This window comes from Diplotaxodon limnothrissa, linkage group LG13, assembly GCF_057381915.1.
Source record: "Diplotaxodon limnothrissa isolate DT_005_m linkage group LG13, D_limnothrissa_male_GT1.1, whole genome shotgun sequence".
NCBI lineage: Eukaryota > Metazoa > Chordata > Actinopteri > Cichliformes > Cichlidae > Diplotaxodon > Diplotaxodon limnothrissa.
In genome coordinates this window covers 10,999,049-11,026,331 of record NC_140608.1, presented here as the reverse complement: position 1 = coordinate 11,026,331, position 27,283 = coordinate 10,999,049, and the positions used below count along the sequence as shown (strand labels likewise).

Sequence of the window (27,283 nt, the reverse complement as noted above, 5' to 3'; positions counted from 1 at the left end):
GTCGGTTCTCCCAGTTTAGATTAATTAATGATAGAGATTCATGAAGCGTCTTTTTACCGCTCTTAGGGCACAGTGTTTAGCTTAATTAGTCAATCTGAAAGGCAAATGGGTGTTAATAGCTGTTTTTTAAGAGCTTACTGTGTCTTTCTCACAGAAGTGACACAGCTCTTTAGGCTGAAAAACAGAGACATTAGTTGTGTTACGCTCTTTACAGTGATGCCATTTGAGATTTTGCACAGCGCTGATGATGATCCAGGGCCATTTTACCTGAGTGCTCAAACTGTTTATCCACCTTGGCAAAGGCAGACGGCAAGGCTTTCCTTAATTGGCTGTAATTTGAGGTGTGGATTTTTCCCTTCCTGAAAAGGATTATCAGAGCCTTACTTTGCCAGAGCCCAATGTGGAGAGACAAACTGCTGCCCAATGGGATAATCACTGCCAGATTGGAGTACTTAATCTTGGTGGCTGTCATATTGCTTTTGGGCATTAGAAATTGTTTGAACCTGGATTTTACCTTCTATAGTTCATCTTTCTCAGTTTTTTTCTTTAAGTGTATAAAATGTTTGTGTATGTATTTGCACATATAGTATTTATACAATGTAAAGTATAGGATACAAAGTTTCATCTGTGTGTATCTCAGTATTCTGGAGCGCCACGTCCAGGACCAGATTCCAGGTGCCAAGGTGATTGTAGAGGCTATCGGGCCACGTCGCCATGGTGATGGCTTTGAGTTAGAAGACTACTCTAAGTCGGACCTGATGGTATACGCCATTGACCCACTCACGAACAGGGCCATTTCACGTCAGGAGCTTTTCAAGTGAGTGGGTGAATTGTGTTACAAGAAGTTCAGTCCACCATTTGGTTTAAATTGATGTCCTAATGTCCCCGCTGTGCTGCATGTTTTCCCTGCTGCCTCTTTTTACCCTCTGTTCAAGCAGTGGGTCAGCAAATATGTCTTTTTCAGACTCCCTTTAGCTTCCTCCTCTACAGCATCTCCACTTCACTGCCTCTATTTTCTTTAAAAGACTTTGATTATGCTGCTGGTGCACTGCAACTGAAATATGTCATAGGAAAGTGGAAGATACAAGGGAGAAAAGAAGCAATGAGGTCATGGAGGGACAAAGTGAGACTGGAGCAGGGAATATTTCAATCAGTCCATCCACCCATCATTGCAGTACCTCAAAGACTGTTCTGAGGGCTGGGAGATATGCCAGCAATACATTTTTATTCCTTTTATTTCCGGACATAAAGCTGAAGAGAGTGCCCACAGTCTGCCAGAGAGTGTGCTTAAACACCAAAGAGGCGCACAGCACCACAGTAGAAATAAGTACAAGATACTTTGTCATCCTATCAGAGGAAAGAAGACCTTGGCCTTCTTTCCTGGCACCTCAGGAAAGTGTTTCACTCACTGTTTTGATGTTTCCCATCCCTTCTGTTGAACTGATCAGCAACAGATCTTAATAAACTTGACCAGCATATGAGAGCATGCCCATTCTGAGTTCCGGCTTCCACTCTTGATTAAATTGCATCCGTGTACTTTATGCTTAGCAGCCTGGAACTGTCCTCTGCAAAAACAGAGTTCAATAATTTGTAAGTTATTTAAACACAATATATAATTGAAAATAGTACTTTCATGCAATCCAGACTGCCCTAAATTCTGAAAGGGAAATTGTGGCTATGGACGCCCAGACTATTGGGCAATAGAAATATATTAAGCAAGAATGGGAAAACTTAATTGGTTTGCTCTGGTCACAAATTCTTAAAAGGAGAATTGATGTAACACAGTGGCAAACACGATCCTGCACCGACTTTTAAAAGGCTGTCTATGGCATTAAATTTGAAATAATCATGCATTAAAAAAAGTAACAGTTTTAAACATTTAACATGATGTTTTGGCACTATATTTAATTTAAAAAGTGGTATTCATTGTTTGCAAAGTATGATTTTATATTTTGCAAAGCATTTCTGCATTTCTTTAAGCAGCGTGGTAGTAAATTAATCTACAAACACCTTTATGCCCTCCACTATCAGGAGGAGCACCACATCATTTCACGTAAGGTGGCACATCCAATAAAATCAGATTATTATTATTATTATTTTTTTACCTAAATTATTTGACATCTTCGTACTTCTAGCTTTTAAGACTTACAAGCTAATTTTAAAAGAGGTCTGCTACATCCTTGATTTAATAAGATCTACTTGCTTAGATACAGATACTGTCAGAAAAAGTAATTTAGATTAGCGGAGATGGGCTTTTTATGCATGCAGCGCATGTCTGACAATGTTGTGGGGTAATTGTATGTCATATAGCCAGATCACAGGAGGAGAGGGAGAAATACAACATTGTAAGTGGATCAGTGCATTAAGTCATTGGTTTATGCAGAAAAACAAGTGTAAATTGACACTTGTAGAAAAGTGTAAGTATTATAATTGCTTTTCATTTGCACTTAATGCTAATTATTATGATCAGTATGATTCATGTCTTGTGTTCAGTATTTACTCTCTCTATTTACACATTCTTTAGAAAATAGGTTCCTTTAGCTGTAAACTACCTACAGTGAGTAATTAGAGCTGTCCTCTGTAAGCAGGAGACTGCTGTGGCAAAACATAATGTGTAAAAGAGTATAAACTTGTTACAAAGCCTGTTAAGAAGTAAAACAGCTGCAGATTTAGATGATTCATCATCATGCTTCATGTTGAGGAACTGTAATATATTGCCTTTTGACACATTTTTAATAATATTTAATAAAAAACATTTATTATGTTCTCTTGACATTGATTACAAAGTAAGTGACTTTTTTGTATGTGGAATACAGATTTCTTGATGGGAACGTGCTGGAAATCAATAAGGAGTTTCAGCCATACCTGGGTGAAGGTGGCCGCATTCTTGAGATTCGCTCCCCAGATATTGTAGCCAGTGTGAAAAAGGCTGCCCAGGCTGTCGGCTACACAGAGGGTGCCCTCCTGGCCCTGGCGATCATCATTATCCTTTGCTGCATCCCTGCCATTCTCATCGTCATGGTCACCTACAAACAGTCAGTATTACTATAATAATCACTAGGCTTTAACTGGATGTCAGCGAATAAATTTTAATTTAGCAGGTCATCGTCTTAGGAGATATTGCATGTCACTCTGGGTTTTATTGAAAGGTTTGCTCTGCACAGACGAATCAGATAGTTATTGTAGGAATGTAGCTTAATGTTAATATCGTGTTTCCTGTGGCTTGTAAGAGCAAAGCAGCGAAACCGCAAACAGCATCACTGAAAAGTGTATTTAAGATAAAATAAGAGCACTTCTTGCGTTAGTTTTAGCTTTTTGTGTGTGCGTCTCTCTATCTCTCTCTCACTTCCAACTCTCTTCCTCGGTATCTCTCGCTCTCATCAGACATGCTGACTGCGCACTCTGCTGGGCTAATCTCCCTGCTCATGCTGTGTGAAAGCAGATTAATTAACACTCATTTGTGACAAACATCTACAGCCAATTGTGACCGTCACAGTGCGTCTTCATGCTACTTAATCACCTCTGCCCGACACACACAACAGACGGTGCCCTCTCTCCCTTAGATGCGCGCAGTGCAATCCTCAAAAAAATATGACACTTTTTGCTTTGAAGCATCATTCAGACTGGTGTGATAATTGAACTCTCATTTGGCAAAAGCCAGGTTCTTATCTAAATGTTGGTATGCTGCAAGTGTACCGTAAACGGTAATATTTGAGAAATATTTATTCATGGCAGATGGGTAGAGCGGTTGTACTTATTCAAATGCACAGATCAGACACACAGCAGAAAACTATTGATGGTGACAGTAGACCTAACACACAAACTGTCGTAGCAGATGGTGCTTTGTTGGTGGCGACATTACTCTGGTAAAGTTAATTTTCTCAGTTGTGTTTGTCAACATAATTCATTGTTGTCTAAATTTGAATATATGATGAATATATTATTTAAGACATCAATTTGCACATTCACGTCGAGCACCTGAATGTAGTTGTGAATACGTAACGGCAATTTGAAGTATAAAAATGTTACTTATTTTGCGTTTAGATAAATACCTCAAAGCATCGAAATTGTGAGGTTGCACTCGTGCCAAATTATGTAATTATAGTTATGTAATTTCATGTCTTTTTTTGTCCCCCATCTCTCTCTCTTCTTGTTTCATCTCCTTTGCTCTGCATCAAAAACGCTGTGATCAGGTTCAAAGAGTAAGTAATTTCTCATGTTTTACAAGTGGCTGCTCATTGCTCGATGTGTGTGTCTGTGTGGTTGTGACACTTCTTTCTTTCATCTTTATTATTAGTTATTTAAAGTCGAGTTGAATATTGTGAAAATGTGATGAACAGAATGCTTGCCAGCTAATGCCAACCTTTTGAGGTGTCTCTAGCATTAAGGGCACAGAGCAAGGCTGATTCATCTTCTAGGTCACATACTGAATGTGCATTTTTGGCTGAAAAGTTTCTCTTAATGTGGAAAATTTGATTAGATTCAAAAGAAAAATTATAGTTACACTTGTCACTCTGCTGGATACAGTTGAGTTGGCACATTCATCATGTCTTTTGCTACACATACAGTATACTGCATTTGCATAATTTTTAGTCTGTATTTCAAAAGAAATAAGCTTGAATAATCTAGCACATAGCTGAAAACCATGAAAATGCTTTTCAAATCTTACTTGCACAACTGCAGCAGCATTGACTGTTTCCTTGCAAGCCAAAAGAAGCTGATTATTATATTATTACTCTGCAATTGACAAAACAAATCAGCCTAAAATGCAGTGTGAGACAAGGGCTATTTGTTTTGATACATTTTAATAAAATTGTTTGACTAACATTAGTGAATAAATTAAATAAAAAAGAATACCACAGCTAATTGCTGCAAAATGGTTTTGGAGGTTTTTTTTTATATAGTTTAAAAGCTTGATGTTGCTAAAACTGAATTTTGCATCTAGAATATCTCTTCGTGTTCCTCTTTCTGGGGTGAGAATGACTTCTCAAAACACATGGGTAATTCATAGTAGAGACTTGATGCATAAGTCATGTGTCTGGTTTATTCTTAACCACATTAACACTTTGTGCAGGCGACAAGCAGAGTGTGCCAAAACTGCCAGGATTCAGATGGCTTTACCACCGGGAGGGAAAGCAGCTCCGGCAGCTGCTCCCACTGCTAACCTCTATGAAGAGTTGGGCGACAGCAGCATGTGAGTCAAGCTTGTCCTCTAAGTATTTTCCCATCCCACGCATTTCTTCTAGTCCCCATGATCAGATGCTGCTGCATCTGGCCTCGCAGGTTTCTCCCTGTGAGTGTTTTATTCAAGCTCAGAAAAAATATTACCCCTCTATCAATCCTCTTTTCTGAAATGGCCACTGGCTGCTCTGGATGTTGACCTCAGGAGTCTCCACACTGCTTGAGACACATTAATAGTTTCATCAAAGGATCTCTCTGCTTGTTGTCTCTGTAACTATGATCCACTTTTGATGTCTGCAAACTGCACCGTATGGTGCAGCACAGCAGGTGACTAGATTTTAGCGTATCTATGTGTTTCTAGTTGAGTGCCTATGCATTTTAGCAAGAACCTCTCTTAAGGTAAGAGTGTGTTTAGGTTAATAAAAAAGCACATGGTTTCCTAGAAATAGAAACAAATACAGAATAATGTCCAAGTTCAAGGATTGTCACAAGTTACCTGCGGTAGCCTACATTAAGTGCTTCCCTAACTTTGGTCCAAAGTGTTTTGCCATCAGCACAATCGAATTTCAGCTTTAATATTAAATCCTGCCCTAAATGTGTGATGAAATGTTAATGTTTGCAGATTAAATGAGACTACATTTAAACTGCTGAGGTAATGGGCTTAGCAATTTTGATTTTCAGCTCGTTCAAGGAATACTGCTTCTAATGTCACTTTTGCATTTTAAAAAAAAATGTAAACCTAACATTAAGCTACGAAGAGCGTCCACAATATGCCCACCGCAGTTTTTAAATGTAGGCAGAAACATTTGATTCTGTAGCATAAGTAGAATTTTTATGGGCATTATTGTATTGTAGCTAAGAATTGTGTACACGGAGCTTATTTCCCAGTTTTCACCAGGAAGAAGAAGAGTTTCTCTTAAAAACAATCATATTGTTAAAATTATACATTTCCATCTGTGAAAAACAAAAGCTCTCAAAGTTATACTGTATGCACGCAGCATGGTGTCAAATGTAGACAGAAGTTAATCAGTCTGGTATTTGAGTTTAAAATGCAGAAACCTGCCGTACCCTCGTGTCGACGCTTCATCCATGTTTTCATTTTCCATTAACACCTCTGATATTTCTCCTTTAGTCTTCTTACCATCTGTCTGTGTTTATATCTTCTCATTCATTTTCAATTCCCTTGTCTCTCTGGATTCAGACTGCAGTAAGTAATGCCAAAACATGACAGAGGTCAATAAATATGAACAATATTGTGCGTAAATTTTGCAAGAAAAATGTCCTTGTTGCCCTGCCTGCTTAGTTGTTTTTTTTAAACATATGCACATAATTAATATACTTAAATTCTGGAATTTAAGTGGCATAGTTTGTTTGGTAATTGATCTTGATGAAGGGTGGAAAGACCTAGTGGGTTTTCATGCACGTACTTCATTCTTGTGAGAAAAAAGAGAAGGCTTAGTTTGGTTAGAGGTAGTGCATTTCATAAGATATCGCCGTAGATGTCTCCTCTCTTGCGTCCCATTAGACTGTTGTGTTCTTTTGTACTGTGCTGCTCTTAGTTTCACTGCTCTCTACATCTCTCTGTGCTGTGACCGATGGCACTAATGCATCCTGCATAGGTTCATGATGGCTACTGAGCTCATATATTTCAGTGTAATAATTTCACAATTTCAATATTTGATTTGTAATTTCTTTAAGTTTGCAAAGTTTATTCAAATCATTGTTATTTTGATTTCTTAAGAACGCAGATGCGCTTTAGTTACTTTATACTGTGCAGATATTTAATCATCCAAAACCCAAAACAAATTTCTGAGTCACAGTACTACGAGAGACTGTCTGTCAAGATATTTTCACACAGTTGCTTTTGCTTCACCCTTTGTTTCTTTGCTTTATTCAGCTCAAACCTATCAGTCTTTATCTGTTTCAAGTCTTTTTCTTCTTCACCTCCATCTTTTGCCGGGGCAGGGCTAAAAACTCTGTCATTGAGGAGGCTGACCACCAGAGGATTCTTAGCACCTTTGCCTGTCGTGCCATTGCAGCCCGCAGCAACGGAGCACTCCGTGTCAACTTACCCAAGTCAGAGAGCAACGTGACCTTCCTCTCTGACCACAACCCACTCACCACCCACAACCCTGTCTATGATGATAACACTCCTCTCTGCAGTCCTGACGCACGTGGGGAGAGCCCATCTGAAAAGCGGTTCTCCTTTTCTCCTCCCCACACAGCAGGGTCAGGGTTCGTCTGGTCAATGCCTGGTCGCATTCATGGAGGACAGCATGGTTATGAGGTACCAAGGAGACAGGCTCTTATAGACCCAGCCAAATGGGAGCTGCAGATACTCCAGGCAGGCATGAGTGGCGAGCAAAGGCCAGCGAGTTCAGACATACTTCACGCGAGTGGCAGCACAGAGACCAAGTTGTCATTCCGTGAGCAGGCCAGCCAGTTTGGGCATCGGGGCTTCCAGGAGCAAACCCTCAAGCAAAATAGAGCACCCGCAGGCTCCCTCTCTTCCATCCTTGTCAGGGATAGAGACAGTGATGACATGCTGGAGCTGACCTCAGAGGCTCTGCTATCCATCATCGATTACCCCTACAGTCCAATGTCTGTGGGCAGAGATGTGCCCCCCAGCTTTAGCATTACCCGGGGAGATGAGCCACTCCCCCTGGCTAGCCAGAAATCAACTGCGCCTATTCTCAAGACGTTTAGCTCTGGCATCTCCAAATATTTGACAGAGGAGCCATGCCATATCACTGTGGAGATCATACCTGACCCACCAGAAAATCCACCGCCTTCTCCTCCACTGCAGCAGCAGCCACGTCCAACTTCCCCGCCCACACCTCCTCCCTCGAGCCCTCCTCCTCCTCCTCCTCCACCTCCACCTCCACTTTCCTCCCTTCATAAACCTGAATGTACTTCTCAGTCCTCTTCTCCTCCTCCTGTCAATAAACACATCACTCTTCCGCCCCCACCACCTCTGCCTCCCTCTCTATCACCTGCTAGCCATCAGCCACGCCCAGTCGTTCAGTTTATCCCAACCTCTTTGCCGCCCGTGTCTTCCCTTCGCCCTGTTTCCGAACGAAAACACCCTCCTCCGCTTTCACCATCACAAGCTGACGGTGGGAGGAAGGAGCTTAAAGGGATCCTGAAAAACATCCAGAATCTAGCTGACATAGAAAGGTCTGTTGCCAACCTGTACAGCCAAGTAGACAAAAATTGTAAGATGCCCAAGTTTAGCACGAAACCACAAGTGACTGAGGAATCAGAGTGTACTAACAAACTGCAAAGCTCTGACACCAGTGAGGAGCAGTGCATGCCAAAAGCAAACAACTCCAGCTCTGAAGTCCAAATCAACTCAACAAGTATGAATTGTGCTGGAAATGCTGCAAGTAAACCGAACGTAGCAGCAGACATTCAGCAGACAAGCCAACTGAACTCAAACAGTCCAAACACTGCTGAGCTCAGTGAGCAGGTTACTTCTCAGTCCACTGTGTTCTGACTTTTCCTTTGTCTCCATATTCTCATTATGTTCATTTCTACATTTCCATGCCTGTTTTTTTCCTGTTGTTTCTGCATTTTATGTTGTATACAGTTAGTGTATGCTTTAGTCATGTCATTTTTTTTTTTTCAAATTCTAGAGCCATCAGCCAAGGAATGTCCTCAGATCCTTTCTTAGCAGTATAAAAAAGAGGCTTGCATATTTAGTATGGGTTTGGCTTTTTTTTTCATATTTTAATTATGTGAACTGGTATGAGGACTGTGATAGCATTAAGTATGCCCCTGAGTTCACGGATTAGTCGGTTCAGCATGTTATACATATGCACCATCTTAATCTTAACATTAACATTTCATAGCCAAAACTATTTTAATTAAATTATACTAAATAGCATTTTTTCAAGTCCCACAGCCCTGGGGTCTGTTTCTTCAACCACTGGCTGGCTTCATATTGGGGATTTTGAATTTGTTCTTTTACTTCTTCTCTGAGATAAGAGCATGAAAATTTAGTATGCAATTGCTTCATCCAGAATCCAAATCAGGCAAGAAGAACAACATAATATTAGACCTTTTTTTTTTTTTTTCTCAATATCTGTTTTCACCAATTTCCCAAAGGTATGTAAATCTATGGAATAAGCTTCTCAGTTTTCAGTGAGGGTAATCCCATATTCAGAAAGTTGTTACTTGTAGGTGTATTTAAGTACATAACATGGTGACTGAAAATGAAATCTAACCTTAAGAGATGTGGGATTCTGTGAAATATGTACATAAAGAATCAAAAATATGTATACTGAAGCAAACGAAAAATACGGGATAATATAATATGACAAGCTGTACACAGTGTCTTTATTCAAACAAGTGAATGCCTGTACCAGCTACGGTTATTTGAAAGCCTCTTATGTTGGTTGAAGCTATAAAAAGATATACATCGGCTGATCCCAGGAGGCTCATGTTGAATTAAGAGAGCCAACCGCTGGGGGACCTGTCTATTCACATGTCCGCAAAGATCCTCTCAGCATGATAAAGTAGTCACTGTGATGTTCGTCTGCACTCTGGAAAAGGCTAATTAGAGAAGCAATCAATCGTTAACCAGGGTTGCTGCCTGTGGGACTGTCAACTACTGTTACTCTCTCCTTTCCTTTTCTATTCCTCTGACCTTCTCCCTGCCTGCGTTTCTCTGTCTCTTACACCGCCCCTCTCCCTGCAGTTAGTTCTGATACTTTCCAATCCTTGGCCTCTTCTTGTTAATCTTTCCTTTTGGTCCTCTGGAGATTCTATTACCTTCTTTAGACTCATTGCAATGCAGCCTCTGCTCCCGTTCTCTTCTTTTTTTTCTTCTTCTTGTGTTCATGTTTCTCACTTTCTCTCCGCTCTGTCTTTCTGCTATATACCCTTTATGTGTTTGTTTCACCTTCCATGCCCTAAGGCAAATGGTCTTAGCATACCTCAATTCCAGAGCAATGTAATGTTTGATTCATCACATGTTCCCCTGATGGGCTGATCGAAGGTCCTCTAATTCTGTATTCCATGTTCACTGCATGGGGTAATCTCTTTTGCAAAGAGGCTAGGTGATCACACGCTGTTTCTTTCAACCCAAAGAGCCGTCTTAATGGATTGTCTTCTTTATATTCTTTTTTTACAGTTGGTTTTATCAATATTGTTTTGTATTCCAGCTGACAGTTCAATGCAGTAATATCAAAAAAAATAAAGAAAGGAAAGCTAAACAGTTTATTTCTAGAGAATTATTCTCAGAAAAAGTTTTGATTGGGAATGCAAAAAAAAAAACCAGTCAAAGTCAAGAGTAACATACACATAACGTGCTATGTTTGGGCGACCGTGGCTCAGGGGGTTGGGAATCGCATCTGTAACCGGAAGGTCGCCGGTTTGATCCCTGGGCTCTCTGTCCTGGTCGTTGTGTCCCTGGGCAAGACATTTTACCCTACTTGCCTACTGGTGTTGGCCAGAGAGGCCGATGGCGCGATATGGCAGCCTCGCTTCTGTCAGTCTGCCCCAGGGCAGCTGTGGCTACAACTGTAGCTGCCTCCACCAGTGTATGAATGTGAGAGTGAATGAATAGTGGTATTGTAAAGCGCTTTGGGTGCCTTGAAAAGCGCTATATAAATCCAATCCATTATTATTACTATGTTTTTAGTAGAATTATCTAGGCTGCAACTGAGAAAATACAAACCAATCATTATACAGTATCCTATAGAAAACCTGCGGGTGTGTGCACAAAAAATGCCGATTAGTAAGCAGCTTTATACCAGATTTATTGTTTGTTAAGAAAAGTTAAACATTTGGTGATTTGCAGCTGTCTTTCTGTGAGTTACATTAGAAAATAATCCTTCTATTCTGGTCCACATAATAGATATTTAACTAAATCCTGTTATAAAGAAACAGCTCTGTCCAAAGGAAACAAACACACCCGAAAGCCACAATAAATTAGCTATAATATCAGGGTTACAGCTAAAACAAACAAGGTAGCATTTGATAAATAGATATGCATCAACCTCAATATCCTTGGCAGATTCAGATTAATACTAGATTTTGGCCGTTTTGATTTTTTTCTAAGAACTATAACTGGCAGCATTTGCAAACAAAAATCAGCTTTTTTCAATGCAAAATATAATTTTCACAATAAGAAAAAAATAATAAGAAGAAATGATTCAACTTCACAATTTTCCTCAAGCATGAGTAGGTTGTAAGATCTTCTCTCCCCCTTAAAAAAACTGAAAATAAAGTGGTTTTCTACTAGACGTACTAATATTTAACTGAAAATGTGTTGCTGTACACCCACCTTTATTTGACATATGTTACCTTACTGGCAAAAGCAGGTACAACAGATTTATGTAACAAAACAAATTTCATACACCTAGTAGACTTTCTATTATGTTTAGAAATTTACCAACTAAGAGGAGATTGACTTCTTCGATCCTTCACTAATACCGAGGCTCTTACCGAGGCTGCTGGCTGTGAGCCCTGAATAGCTTTAGCTGTAGCCACTTTGTCTTTGTTAGCTTCTTTAAAATGTCCATGCTCAGCTGTGTGAGGCTATTTAGGTGTCTGATTAGGTTCGTTGTGACAAATGTTTTAGTGCACTAAAACCAAGTAAACCATCAAAGGATGACCGTGGTCAACCTTCGATGGTTTACTTTGGGAAACCCGGTGTCTTCACTCTGTAGAAGTTTGTGCACACTCACAGCACAAATAGTTGTATTTGTCTGCATGTTGTGACGCATGAAATAGAGTGGCTTATAACAGACGTATATGAGACTGACCAGCCAGTAACCAGTTGTGCCTGTGAATGATGAAAATTGGCCATTTCCTGTCCTGGCTAGACAGTTATGGATCGCTAGTAATATAGCATCCTGCTAATTTGTGAGCTTTGATAGATAGCTTTGTTATCTCTGCACAAAGATGGTGGTAATGTGATTATATTTCCCCGTTTCTTTTTGTTTTTCTGTTTGTTTGCTAAGATAAAAGGGTGCTCACTCCAGTTACATATCTAATTTTAAAAAATGTGGTAAAACAAGCTCCTCATCTTTATATTTTTCAACCTTTTCATGTTTATCTTTGCTTTACTACATGTTGTTGTACCAGCAGGGTGATAAAGATTCTATTTTTAGTCTCCATGTAAATATCTGCACCGCCAGATAGTAAAGCTACTTATTAACAGAGCCAACATCACCCTCCTGTTATAGATACGATACAAGGCTGTTCAATATTCCAGTCTTGCTGTAATTTTGAGTTCACCACTCTTACCTCTTTTTCTATAACATTTCTTCATCACACATCTTCTGCCAACTCCTCTCTTGTGCAAACTTCCTATGGCTATTGTCCACTGGGCCATTTTTCTTCATGTTGCATGAAACAGAAGTAGCCAGCAGCCAAGCCAACAGGTCATCCATCAGATCCCAGTCCCATCGTCCACTCTGCCTGGGAGGTGTGGCATATGGCTCTGCCCTGTCCCCTGATCCTTGCCCATAATAACAGATTACAACTCTCCAGAGGAATCTCACATCATTGCTTGGCCATATATCTGAGTGTGTGAGAGTCATCATCATTTATGGGCCCAGACAGGTTACAGTTGTACGCCCGTGAAGCTGGAGCTTTCAGCCGAGCTGCTCCATTACTTGCCGTTTCATTCACTCGTACTGAAGACAATGCAGGCGCACTTTTATCCTCAGGAGGAGTTCTGAGTTGTTTTTCATGTGGTTAATATAGTGACATTTCTAAGATTTTCCCCAATTCATTAGAAAAGAAATCCATTACTTTCTGTAGGCATATTATGACGTGATAACCAAAGAGATTTTTATTAAAATTCTTTGAGTCAGAAATTCTGCCCTTTATCACAATGTCCTTTTCATATCTGCTGGTAGATTCATTAGATATGACTTTATAAACACTGACTTTCAAATTTTCCCAGCCCTTTCCATATTTGCATTTATTGTATTTTTTTATTGTTCCTGTTTGGATGAGATAACAGAGGGAGAGAGAAAAAAACAGCCCACACCAGCGTGATAACATTGCAGCCTAAGGCACCCTTTTTTAAAACAGAACAATATCTGCAACGCTGTAATTTAACACTTGAAAATGCAGAGTAAGTAAAGCTGTTATTTCTTCTCTGGTCAGCAGAACGTAGGCACACTAGACTTAACATTTAATTTATCTATAAGCACTTGAAATGTTGTTGTCAGTCCATATTCATTATTTATCTTATTTTCTCCTTTCTGTGACACGCAGGAGGCGAGGGTACGGCCGACAGGTAAGGATTCCCATCGTGATGTTTTTACACCTTATTGTTGTGCTCAGACATTTTGACACTAGAGGAAGCATGAGGAAGCTTATATCCCATTATTCTTATCTGCGATTCACTTGAGATCGCGGTGATAGAAGTTCTAACACTGACATTACAGTTTAGGTTTGATTTTTGAGAGTCTTTTGTATTCTCCAATGTTCCCGTCAAATAGCAGATAAGCAGTTGGATGAGTTTTTCTCCTCTGGTGGAAAAATAACTAATCAGGAACCAAACAGTGTGACTCTTTTTGTCAGTTTGACATTAAAGTCTTTTTTTCCTTTCGAATAATCTTTTAAATCATCTGAACTGTCAGTGTCAGATAAGCACGGGATGTTTTCTTTCTTTCTTCCTTCCTTTTTATTGAGCGCAGTTTCTTTCATCTCCATTGCTTGGCTGGGATTTTCACTCTCCTTCCTTGCTTTGTTTCCATCAATAATTTATCAATCTTTTCACCTTCCTTCTCCGTAGATGTTTCAGTGAGTCCAGCTTTGTCTGGCTTTAAATCTGAAGTAGATTGAGGTCTGTCGCATGTTTGTTTCTCTGCTGCCTGTCCCTTCCTTTACCTTATCCTTCTTCTCTACTAACTTCTGGCAGCAACAGCAACTGCTGAGGCCATCTCTTCTGAGACCTGAGGTAGAAACACACCTGCTTTTCTAAATTTAAAGCAATTGTGGTCATTCTGCTGTGCATGCCCCCCGCCCTTTGTGCTGCTGCTGCTCATCTTCTGATGTCTTATTGTGAGGAGTGCTGAGTAATTTCCCTCTCTGCCCCTCTGAAACGCAGGAACTCTCCATGGAGTCAGGTATCGACCCAGGCCAGGACTACTACACACAGGACTACTATAATTATGACCAGGGGTGAGCATGCAGCCGACTGACTGTTTTATCTCTAATCAGTTGTACTTTAATCCATGGACCTGATCTCCCTTGGTTCATTTAGAAAATTTTTTTTTCTTAAGTTACATCATTAGGACCTCTTCATCCTGACCTTGCCTTCTAGCTCTCTTTGAGAGCCGAGATCCTTGGAGAATTATGAGATTTTCAAAGAAGCTCAGAATAAAATGATGCACATAACTTAAGCTGCCCCTTCAGTACCATCCAAGCATTTGCCCTCTTTACTCCTGCCAAAATGAGATCAGTTATGCTCCCTTCAGTCAGGCACCTGAGAGTCTGAATGTTCTTCCCATAGCTTAATGGATAAAGGCTGTTTTGGCTGCCCGGTTACTTTGCCCATATGGTCTAAAAAGGAAAAACATGGAACTCAAAGCTGTAACAGCTGCTGAGAAATTGTTATTCATTAAACGCTCCTGCTCTGTTGCAGGTGACTTGCGCTGCTGTGGGGAATTATGCTGCAACTTTTATCAAAACGGGAAGAAGCTTTTATATCTTCCAGCCTTAAATCGCTGAACGAAAATCTAACAAACTAGGGGGAAAAAACTGTGCGTAGTGAAATCAAGTGTTCTAATTGCCTCTGTAGTTTCTCACCAGCCAGCTTAATTATTGTCTGAATCACACCTTCATTTCTAACAAGCTGAACTTATATTTTAATGACATGTCACTTTTTTTTTTTGTAAAAGCTGCCACTGCCAGTGAGTGTACCATCACTATGTGAAGACTTTGATCTGCTCCTATTTGAGATGAGGGGCAAACTTTATTAGCAGTTAAGCTTTTAATGCTGCAGTCACCAGACTGCACGGGCCTTACAGCAGACGTAAAGTGTAGCCACCTCTCTAATTTAGTATTTTAAAGTAAATATTAACTCACATCCTAGGTGAGGCATTAAACAACCGCATTAACGCGTACAGCCTCATATTATATAGTAAAGCAAAATTTGATTTATATATTTAAAAGTTTGCGGCTACCATACGATGTTATGTAATTTGACCGTTAACACTTTTTTCTTCTCTCTTGTGTTTCTTTGTTAGCATTCTGCATACATAGTGTGTGGTCTTTAAACAAGCTAATTAAATTCACGTGCTTTTAATGGGCTTTTAGTTATTGCTTGTTACAGTCTCCATTTCCACATGTGGTTGCATTCTTGTAATTCAATAGAGGATTTTGACAAACACAGGCAAATATACTGAAATATTTGTTTTGTCTTCTTTTCTTTTGGAGGAACACTCTTTTAGCCTTTTAGCCTGCATGCTTTCCCCCTCTTGTTTGCTTTCTCACTAAATTGAAAAGTAATTTCAAAAAGTGCAGTAAATCACCACAGCAATTACTGTCTGTCTGACCAAAGACGTTCTCAGTTATATTAACAACAACCAAAAGCAGTAATTAATGGGATCAGCCTGATATAATTGAGGGCAATTTAGAGAAAGGACTTGAAAAATAATAATGGAAAGAATTCCAGACAGCAAAACTAAGCCCCTTTATTAGCTACTGAGCAAATCACACTGTACTGTAAATACAATGCAGGTTTTAAAACACTGATATGGGGTAAATAACCTTCTAGCTTGCTTGATTCTTTGTGAGTATATTGATATTGCTATAATTCCTGTTCCCATAGGAGATTGATAATCTTCCTTTGCAATGCAGAATATTTACTATCACTAATAATAACAGGTCCCTTACATGATACAGTGGGTCTTTGATATTAAAGTAATAAATCTGGTTGAGATTTATTTTTTTAATATTGCAGTGTGTCAACTTTGGTGTTTTCAACTAATCATCAGCCTAAACTAATTCGAATCCCTTTTCTGTGAACAACTATAGGTACGACTTTCCTCAGTACGGCAGTCGGCGGAGGCTGATATCACCCATGTATGATGAATATGGAGAGGTTATTGTGGAGGATGATGGGTATTACTACAGTCCACATGGCCCTGAGGTATTACCCTTGCTTGAATGTGAATTTCAGACTTTCACTGATTATCTTGAGTATTATCTCAAATATTTGTTTTAATAAGTTGTGTGTTCAAGGTATTACTGAACAGTAATGTGTGTGAAACCTATGCAGCACGATGGCTTTATATTCACAAATTCATGGTTGCTAAATGAAATGTGATTATCTTAGGGCCGGGGCAGAGGCAGGGGCCGTGGTGGCATGCGAGGTAGAGGTCCGCAGAAGAGAGTTGCGTTTAGGGATTTGCCACCAGAGGATGAAATTGAACAAGCTGAGCCAGCAGAGGAGGGTGAACCTTCTAAGGCTGCCAAGAAACTGAAGTCTGTCATGAAACTCAGCAAACTTCTGGCTGCCAGCAAGGGAGGAGAGCAGCCATCTGATGCCAGTGCTTCTGGCACATCTCCATGGAAAAAAGCCAGGATGTTCAAGATGTTTGGCGCCGGGAAGACGGACAAGGATTATGCCAAACTGATGTCTGCTCGCCGTATTGACAGCCAGGAAAGTCTAGCTGATGGACCAGCAGTTATGGGACCAATAGACAGCAAGTCTGATGCCCGTAGCAAGCTTGGGAAAGTCTTGAGGAAAATCAGCTTGGGCACAAAGTTGCAGGTCCGAAGAAAGTCACAGAGTAGTGTGAGTCGTGGCTCAGCCACTGGCAGTGAACTAGATGAGGAAGCCTCACAAGCAGCTAGTGAGGATGAAAGAAAGTCTAAAGTGTCCATTAGTGTGACAGAAAGTGAGCCAGAAGCAGGTGCTAGTGGAAGCAGTAAAGAGAAGGGCTCTGACGATGAGACCTCAGAGAAAAGCAGTGTTGACAGAGATTATCTCAAAGTTGATTTAGACCGGGATGATGCCAATGAAAGCACCGTGGACTCAGAGGAAGAGCCTGATGAAGAGCCAGGAGATTCCGATGAGGAAAGCAAGTCCAAGTCTGAAGGAGAAGAGACGGATAAGGAATCTGCCAGTGAGAAAGAATCTGAGTCAGAGAAGGAGTCAGACTCAGAGAAGGAGTCAGCTACAGAAAAAGAGTCAGAAACCGAGAAAGAGTCAGAAACCGAGAAAGAGTCAGAAACTGAGAAAGAGTCAGAAACCGAGAAAGAGTCAGAAACTGAGAAAGAGTCAGAAACCGAGAAAGAGTCAGAAACTGAGAAAGAGTCAGAAACCGAGAAAGAGTCAGAAACTGAGAAAGAGTCAGAAACCGAGAAAGAGTCACAGTCTGAGGAAGAAACAGAATCACAAACAGGCTCAGCAACAGAGGGGGGAACAAGCACAGAAAAGGATTCAGAAACAGAGAAAGACTCTGAAGACGAGTCTGAGGAAGCTTCAGGCAGCACTAGAGAAAGTGGCTCTTCTGTTCGTTCTTCCACGAGATCCTCTGCGACTGAAGCCAGCAAGTGGAGTGGTGCTTCTGGAAAGAGTGTCAGTGGGAGTTCCAGTGTCAGTGGTAGCAGAAGTGAAAGTACAAGTGAGAGTGGCAGTGGTAGTGGTGGTACTGCTGCATCTTTATCTGGCTCAAGTGTTAGATCATCAGCAGTAACCTCAGAGAAGTCCAGCGGGGACCTCAGTGAAGCCGAGTCGGGGACAGGGACAGCCAGTGAGCCAGAATCAGGTTCAGGAAGTGAAGGCTCATTATCTCGGTCCAGCCAGAGAAAAATGTCTGGTTCAGACGTGAGTTCTTTGGGCAGCATGAGCTCAGCTGGTTCCAAGTCAACTAGTGGCAGCCGAAGTTCCCGAAAGTCTATTGTGAGCCGTGGATCTGAGGACACAATCACAGAGGAAAGTGAAGAGGAGGATGAAGACGACTCTGAGGCTGATGACGAGAGCAAAGAGTCCACCAGCGAACTCAGTGATGCAGGATCATCTAGGAGATCCAGTGTGGCATCTGGAGACCCTGGGCCTTCTACGTCCTACACTGGTCCTCCTGCCCGCTCTGAGATCAGAAGCATTGGTGACACCTCGGAAGAGACATATGGAGGACTGTCTCCTATCACAGAGGTGGACGAGGATGCCATCTCCTCTGACAGATCCTCAGTCAGGGGCTCTGGATCAGGGACCCGCAGTGCATCAAAGAGCTCAGAAGAAACTGAAGAAACATCTGATGCTGATTCAGATTCTGAGGGAAAGTCAACTGCCTTCTAGAGAGATATATTGTCCACTGTGAAGTAAGAGTGAATAAAATCAATTACCCTTGCATGGGAGTGAAGAAATATTGCTTGCCTCTAGAGAGTTCACATTCACTTTTTCCTCATTCCCCCTTAGCAAGAAAGGACCTGATTTTCCTGCTGCAATATTGGAATCTCTCTTTCTCACATCTTTGGCTTTCTGTTCTCTTTGATGTTTTCATGCCGTGTTTCTAGAGTGGAAATTTGCATGTCAAAACACTAACTTATTGCTCAGTGTGTTTTTTGGGAGGTTGTGTTTCTTGTGATGTTCAGATTATTACTGTGTGGTTGTCATTTTCTATGGAAACACGAGATTTCTCACTAAAATGCAAGTCTAGCACAGAACAGAAACTTTAAAAAAATGATAAAACAGGTTTTTAGCCAGGTTCTGATTTAAACAGTTACTGCAAATTCTTTTCAAAACAGCTTTGTTTCCCAGTTTTTTTTAATTATACAGTACTTGTTTCTGTGTGTGGGTTTTTAAAAAAAAGATTTTTCACTTACTGCACCCTCTTATAAAAAGTAAATATAATAACAATAACCCTCCACTTTCTCCTCAGCCTGGGAGAAAGAAGCGGATTAAGTTGATTGTAGATCGGGAAAACGAGACCAGCTCCACTGCAGAGGACAGCAGCACAGAGACGCAACGGAACAGACTCCCAAACAGCCACAGCAACATAAACGGGAATATCTACCTCGCACAGAATGGCACTATTGTGCGAACTAGGCGACCGCCTCATCTAAACAACCTAAAGATGGGTTCTCCATGTCGGCTGGGTAAGCATTTTAAAAAACTAGAAAAGCTGGGCGTAACACATGAAGAACCGCCTCCGGTTATTAGTGTTGAGGACATGGGAAACGAAGCAGAAAATGAAAGAGGTACGAGTGTTCCCTCCAACATGGACATCAACCTCAACACTCGGTCCTCTTGTAGTTCCCTGGGTTCCACCATTAAAGAGCTTAAAAGTTTTGGGTCCAAAACCAATATTGCTAAGGCCACAATTGACAGAAACAGCAGTGGCCCGTGTGTCACTGAGCAGCAAGAGACTTCAGTTGACAACCACAAGAACAGTAGGGAGACACTGGAGTCCCACAGTGACCACACATTATCAGATGAGGAGGAATTGTGGATGGGACCTTGGAACAACCTGCACATACCAATGACAAAACTCTGACTGGCCATGCTGAAAAATTGATCCCCCTTTTTTGGTTGTTTTCCATTCTCTATCAAGTGTTTTTTTTTCTTGGTCATAAAAATGTGTGCCTAAGCTGGATAAGCTTCAATCACAGATGGGTGATTGCCCTTATAGTCACATTTTATTTAGTCCTAATATGTTAAAGCTTATTGTAACAAGTTTTTATCACCAACAGGGCCGTTACAGGTGGGAACATTGAGCTGAAAGGCAATGAGTGCCTCAAAGAAATATGAAATTATATGTGATTGAGTGCTTGAGTGTACTTTTAATTTTATTCAGCACAGAAGATGGACTTATTTTATGGAGTGAATCCTTTTTTTGCATCCGTTTATCTTTTTTTTCTGAAACAAATTGTCCATTACACTATGCTGTTAAAAAGGTACTTTAAAGAAATATGAAGAAATGGTGGTAATGTAGTTTGTGATGTGGGAAAAGAAAGTTATTTTGCTAATGGGGTTGTACTTGCGAATAATTCAAATTGTTACTGATTATTTTATGTTGTGATCACTCAGTGATGTTTTTGAGAATTTATGAAAAATATATGAAATTATTTTTGTCTATTTTCTATCTAACAGATATGAAGAGTCTAACATATGACATTAAAGACATAATAGCCACATGACTGTCATTGCTGTATTTCAACAGTGGAATATGACGGTGTGATCATAGTGTTTTTATATGGACATTTGTACCTACAGAATGTGATATTTTCAGTCCCTTTACATGATGCAGGTTCAGTCTGATCATGTCGTGACAGTGGAAGGAAAACCAAAAACATGTATCACATTCAACAATAAAGCTCTGCCTATTTTATTGGTTTGTGAAGCATAATTTCTGGCATTTATCGTTTCTGCCACGTTGCCCTATGCTCAACATGAAGGTTTTTTAGCAACAAGGATTATGTTAATAGCAGCTGGGTCTTATTCAAACATGAAACTACATCATTGCATGCCTTTATGATACTGTTTGAGGTTATAAAGACAGCCTTCAATTGTATAATGAGGAGGAAAGTAGCAGAACTCTGCAGTAATCTCAAAACAATATAGCATCTGCAGAAAGAGGGCTTTCAGAATGATGCTTTCTCTGTCGAGTGGGCTTTCACTTTAAAGGAGAGCAATGACAGGTCACCAAATATGGGGTTGTGGATAGCTACTGTATTTCTGAAAAGCTGTGGGAAGTATGACTGGAACTGCAAGAAACTGACAGCACTGAGCCTACTTTCTCAACTATCAGCACAACCTGCTTAGAGGGGAAAAAAAGGCAAAATGAAAATTGTAAATGGAAATCTTAATAACATCCTTGGTTTGATTGTTGGTTTATCATAGCGTTGCACATCTACCACATCCAGAATAGCATTAACAATAAGTGTTTTGCACTCATTCACACCATGAGAATGTCAGTCAAATTCTTTACATCGGCTCATGTTCAGAAAGAGCAGCAGCTGAATGCGAGTGAAACGGCTTGAAAAGATGCTCCATAAATAGGTCAGGAGGAAACCTTGTTCCTACAACAACAAGCCCGGTGTATTTAAGGATCCAAACTGATCTCTGCACTGGGAAAAAGAAAAAAATGCATACATAGAAGCAAGACCAACCCAAAAGCATAAAGATGAGGTTGTTTAATTTTCACGTGTATGTTGTGTTTACTGTGTCTCAACAGCCACCTGGTTTCTTTGCTAGTCCACTCTGCATGCACATTCACAGGAACCTTCACAGCTGACAGGAGAACAGCACTCCTGTCAGCTCAGTGCACAGTGCTGCTCTTGGGTACAATATTATGCACTGTTTTTTGCCAATTCTTGTATAAAATTTTATTCTATGTGTATACCGTACTAATATGAAACAGGAGCATTCCTAACAAGAATGCAAATTAATTTTCTTTGGATATGAGGGGGGCACAGATGTATTTCATCTTAACAAGAAAAGAAAAAAAAAAGGACATAAGAGGACTTCACCGATCACCTTTTGTGAAATTCTCCTAATGAATTGGATTAAAGCTGGCCCAATGAATAATGGAAGCATTTCTACTAAGCGTTTCCGTTTGTCACAGGATTATGTCCAAAACCTTTTTTTGCTTCACTCCTCACCCTGATCATTTCACTTAGTAGATTAAATTACAGCATTAAGAATAGACAATTCTCTTTAAAAGAAGGTTAAGCTTGAGCATACCCGCAATTCAGTCTCAAACGGGATTTACTTGCCATTTATATTTATTATTTAAAGTACAAAAATGTGTAAAGGTTTGAAAAAATGGCAGACATTTGTAGCATTTGCAAAAAAAAAAAAAAGGGGGGGGGAAAGCAATGATTCATGCTAGTTTGCCACCATGATTATTACTGGTGGTGGTCAGAGGGCCCGGTGGCGCCAGTGTCCGGCAGCCTCGCCTCTGTCAGTGCGCCCCAGGGCAGCTGTGGCTACAATGTAGCTTGCCATCACCAGTGTGTGAATGTGTGTGTGAATGGGTGGATGACTGAATGTAGTGTGAAGCGCTTTGGGGTCCTTAGGGACTAGAAAAGCGCTATACAAATGCAGGCCATTTACCATTACTGAAGTTTCTCATCAGTGAGCTGATAGATTAATCAATTGGAAGGTTTTGTAAAGTAACGGCAAAAAGAGGATGAGTCTTTGTGACTCTGGTAATCATGCCGCCATAACTGCTGCTGATTTCTTGCACAACCGTATCTAGGGACCGTTTAAAAGAATTGTCTGAAAATGAGAAAATATTCAATAAGTAGCAAGCTAGTTTCTCTTGAGCAGCTCAAAAGACAAATGCAAAATACATTAAACCTTGAAGCAGATGGGCTGCAACAACGGAGGACTACACTGGGTGCCACTCCTGTCAGCCATGAACAGGAAACTGAGGCTATAATTCACACCAGCTCACTAGACAACAGAATATTGGAAAAATGTTGCCTGATCATTGATCCACCTTTCCTTGTATCAAAAGATCAGGACGTACCATATAGCAACGCTCTTTGAGATCATCCCAAACTTTGAGTTGCCGGGAGAGTCGCATCACAGATGTGCATCTAGTGTTTTTTTTTATGTGTAATGTCTTTGTTGATATTGGTAAATAGACTGTACTCAGCAGGATTTACAAAGGGGTTATATATAAAATTACAAAATAAATTACATGTTTTGCTAGTATCTTTATGACTCTGTAATACAGTACCAACACTATAACCAACCAGACTTTAAAAACCTCTATAGAACTGTTATGTTATATTTATTCCAATTTCTCCTACCCTCTTGACAAAATCCCTCTTAAAGAAGACATTTTTAATGTCACTGATACTCTTTAACTGGATAAATATTGGATATATAAAACAGCTTCTACCTTGTGACAGGAATATTGTTTGCTGCTGTAGATGGCTTGATGTCATCCATGATGGATACATTTGGCATATGTTTCACATATTACAAGCCAATAAATCATGAATCTTAATGTTATTGTGGCGATTGTGGCTCAAGAGTTGGGAGTTCGCCTTGTAATTGGAAGGTTGTCGGTTCGAGCCCCGGCTTGGACAGTCTCGGTCGTTGTGTCCTTGGGCGAGACACTTCACCCGTTGCCTACTGGTGGTGGTCAGAGGACCCGGTGGCGCCAGTGTCCGGCAGCCTCGCCTCTGTCAGTGCGCCCCAGAGTGGCTGTGGCTACAATGTAGCTTGCCATCACCTGTGTGTGAATGTGTGTGTGAATGGGTGGATGACTGGTTGTGTAAAGCGCTTTGGGGTCCTTAGGGACTAGTAAAGCGCTATACAGGCCATATTTAATCGCTTTTTGACAGACAATCAGTTCCTGACACAACAGGTGTTAATAAACCATCTGGTGAGTGTACCTGCGGCAGGTTTAACTTAAACCTTCACGCCTGTAGTCTTTCAGTCTTGTTTTAATTCATGTTCTTGTGACCTTTCGTGAACACTTAAGGTTGCAGTACTACAATGCACAATTTTACTATAATTTACAATTTCCTAAATGTTTATTTCTGTAAATGTTACTGCCTTCTCAGTAAACCAGATATGTAGAAATTCAGTTACAGAAAGGATCACAGAAGTTGTAAGCAGTATTTCTATAGACCTGCATCGTATAATCTTAACCTCAGGGTTCATTTAAATGTATTTATATATCCTCCAAAACAGGTTCTGCCAAAGTCTGTGTTTATGTGAAGTCATTTTCTGCAGCAGTAATTCTGTAATAGACCTGCGGATGTGAATCATGATACAGAAATACTGCTGTGCTTCACACAGATTCATAAATCTTTAAAGGTTTTATGCATGGTAATTATTCATACACCAGGGAGTCTGCAAAGCTAGAAGTGCTATGTATGCGCCAAACAAATGTACAGGGTCATGCTCTGTCTGTATGCTAGCTTGTGGCAGCATGCTTATTCTAATTGCCCTTTTGAGGCCTTGTTTCTGGCCTTTAGTTTAATCAGTGCAAAGAGCTTCAGACACTCCTGACGCCTCTTAAGCAAGTGTAGTAAATGCATTAGCTTGCTGAGAATGTAGTGTCACTGCAGAGTAGGTAGTGCCACATAGCTGCAGATTTTTTTTGCATTCAGTCTTACTGAAAGAAGCGGAGGAAACTTCACAGAAAAGATTCTACTTGAAATTACCCTGTAATCAAATATCCATAGTAAATGGAAAAATAGGAGTAGAAACTCTATATTTATAATTCATAAATTGGATTTAGATTTTTAGTGCATATTTCACTAGCCAATCTTGTTTACAAATGATTGAGATATATAAGCGTAATTAAAAACAAACCCTTACACAATCATGACAATGACTATAACATATATGACTAATGTATAATAACCTAATCCACATGAGGAACTAAGACGCTCTCGGGGTTGTGGATCATTTTATTTGCTGCACAGACAATCTGCTCTGGAAAAATAGAATCAGCACACCAGTTATAACGAGGCTTCAATTTCAAAAACACCGATGATCAAAAAAGCTTCCAAACTTAGCTAACGCTATCTATGTATAGTGAAACACGCACTGATAATTGTACAATATGAAACAATGGTCCCCATAAAGAATGCATGGTCTGTGCACAGAGAAGACATGGTATTCAAATTGCTGTATAAATCTCTATGGGTATATTTGCTGATCTTTGCTCCCGAGTGTGTGTGAAAAAGATCATCCTGATCGTCACAGTAAATACTGCTTGTCATAAATGCATAAAGAGATTTTCTGTCCTTTTTTTTTAACAGCAGCCATTTCATAAGCATGCAGGTATGGCTTTCTGTGTGCACAGCAGGAGTATCTAATACATTAATAGTGCAGAGGAAAGTGCTTCCCAGGCACAGGTTAGCACTGTAGCTATTCCAAGTCCACCAGTGAACCTCCTGTTTCACCTATTAGCATAGCCTATATAGGATATCCTGGCCTACAGCAGGCAATATGGTAATCTACCAGTGACTCATTCTAAAGGAGATTATTGCAAATCCCTAACGGAGGCAGGAGGAAACTCCTCATAATACCTATCCGTCACCATTGCTTATTGCATGCTCAGACCTGGAGGGTGGGACTCTGCATTTCCTCCAGATCCTGACGCCAAAATATAATGATTTATTTCATGACTAATGTTACAACAAAAGGGTCACGTTACCACATATTCTGTAATCCCGAAACAAAATGCAGAGGCGGTGACCACATATCACAGGTACTGGAGCAATTACATCATATGCCAAGAATCCGTTGTCATTATTTTTGTTATTCTGTGAACTCTGGCATTTTTACTCATTAAACTAGATCATGTCTGCCCTGCAGCACTAAACTATTCCCATCTGTCCCTGTTGCAAGCTGCAGGGCAGATTGGGGCTGGTTGAATGTTGGTTCAGTGAAGTCACATTAGATGGTGCTGTGCAATGGTGTTTATACCAAGCATACACCATCTGGTGTAAGGGTCATTTCTTTGATAAACACCGAAACTGCTGTTATTGCTGCTGTTTTTGTTTGTTTTGGTTTATAGCTTGAATTCGTTTTTTACTCGGGTAAACAAGTTTGATGGCGTGGTGTTCCTGGAGAGTCTAGCTCACCCAGTGCTGCCATCAGTTATAATTTGCAAATGCTTGGCTATTCATAGTGCCCTAAATTATTTTTATATAGTAGAATAATGACTGAATTGATTACATTTAAAATATAGATAGCCCAACAACCATCATTGGTTATATAAGAATTATCCCAGGCTCTCTCCAAAGGAGCTTAAAAAGTCATTTTAAAGTGTTATCTAAGGGTTTAAGAGGATAAGGAATGAAAATATCACATAAAATAATATTTTAGACTTTTTTCCAGTCTTCACTTTTTATATATGGTATTGTGCAAAAGTCTTGAACTAACGCTCATTTCTTTATATTTTGCTGGAAAAAATGGAAATTAGCAATTAATGTGGAAACATACATAAAAATACGATTTATATGGCAAAATCTAAATTCATAAGTTTATAAGCTTAAAAGTTAATATTCAGTATTACCACCTTTATTTTTCAACACAGCCTGAACTCTCTTAGGTAAGATTTTAGTAATTTAGTGAGTAATAATTCTTCAGGTTTCTTGAAGAACCTTCAAAGCTCTTTTGTTCAATGTCAGTTGCCCTTTGTTTTAAGATGATCATAAACTGCTTACCACTGGGGTCTAGGCTCTGTGAAGGCAAGTATGTGTGTGTTTTTGGCATCACTGCCATGCTGGAAAATTAAAGCCATTTCCAATCAGATGCTGTCCAGATGGTGTTACATCTGGAAAACATAATTTTGACCAGATCCCAACACCAGTGGCTGAAATTCAGCACCAAAACATGACAGAGCTTCCACTGTGTTTTATAGATGGCTGTAAACACTCACTGTCATGCCTCTCTGCTGACCTCGTCCTTAAGTATAGTGTGCGTGAATGATTTGAACCAGATTTTTTCAAATCTAGACTCATCACTCACATCACACCACACTCTTGCTACTGATTTTCAGTCCAGTTCCAGTAATTTGGCATACCTCAGCATTTTCTCTCCGTTTTCCTTCTTTATGAATGGCTTTTTGACAGCCATCCCTCCCCTAAGATCATTTTTGATGAGGCTTTAGTTAACAGTAGATTCATCATCTGAAGGTCCAGATGCCTCTCTCAGATCCTGTGTTGGGTCTTGCTGGATTTTTTTCTATTTTTTAAGGAAATTACTTTCAGATACTCTTCATCTGCTGTAGATAGTTTTCTAGGTCTGTCGCTTCTTCTTTTGTCCTTCTCCTGCCCAGTTTCCTCAATTTTTTAAGGACACAATAGCTCTGTATAAAGCCTTGGCACATAACCTTGGTACCAAACTACCAAACTTCTGTCACACTGTGTTATTGTTGGCATTTTTCAAACATTCAACTAAAGAAATTGGTGCTTTGCAAAGTTATCAGTTATGTCTATAAATAACACTGGTTTATCCCTTGAGTTTCGTGTTTTTCTATGCTTCGATGAGTCATAGGTTAGAGTTAAGCAGCTTAAAAAACAGAAAATATCCCTCTAAAAATGGTCAGGTACTAAAAATGAGTGAAAAAGTAGCCAATGTCCAAAGAGAAACATTGACACACTTTGGAAATCCTTGGAGCACTGTTGCTCAAACCACTTTAAAATA

At 40.1% G+C, this 27,283-nt stretch overlaps 1 protein-coding gene across 2 annotated transcripts in view; it reads left to right on the top strand.

The window, feature by feature from the left end:
* Positions 1–19,735, top strand: part of LOC146619882 (protocadherin-15-like) — a 222,817-nt gene extending 203,082 nt beyond the window's left edge. The window contains exons 29-37 of one of the 2 annotated variants that reach the window (XM_085369793.1): positions 641–817; positions 2,817–3,035; positions 5,075–5,194; positions 13,417–13,438; positions 14,066–14,104; positions 14,255–14,328; positions 16,186–16,300; positions 16,487–17,252; positions 17,376–18,454. In XM_085369793.1, the coding sequence (XP_085225919.1) occupies positions 641–817; positions 2,817–3,035; positions 5,075–5,194; positions 13,417–13,438; positions 14,066–14,104; positions 14,255–14,328; positions 16,186–16,300; positions 16,487–17,252; positions 17,376–18,454 (2,611 nt within the window). Of the gene's footprint in view, positions 1–640; positions 818–2,816; positions 3,036–5,074; positions 5,195–13,416; positions 13,439–14,065; positions 14,105–14,254; positions 14,329–16,185; positions 16,301–16,486; positions 17,253–17,375; positions 18,455–19,037 lie in introns of those variants that run through there. The other variant, XM_085369792.1, reaches the window with a different exon arrangement.
* Positions 19,736–27,283: the final 7,548 nt, after the last annotated feature.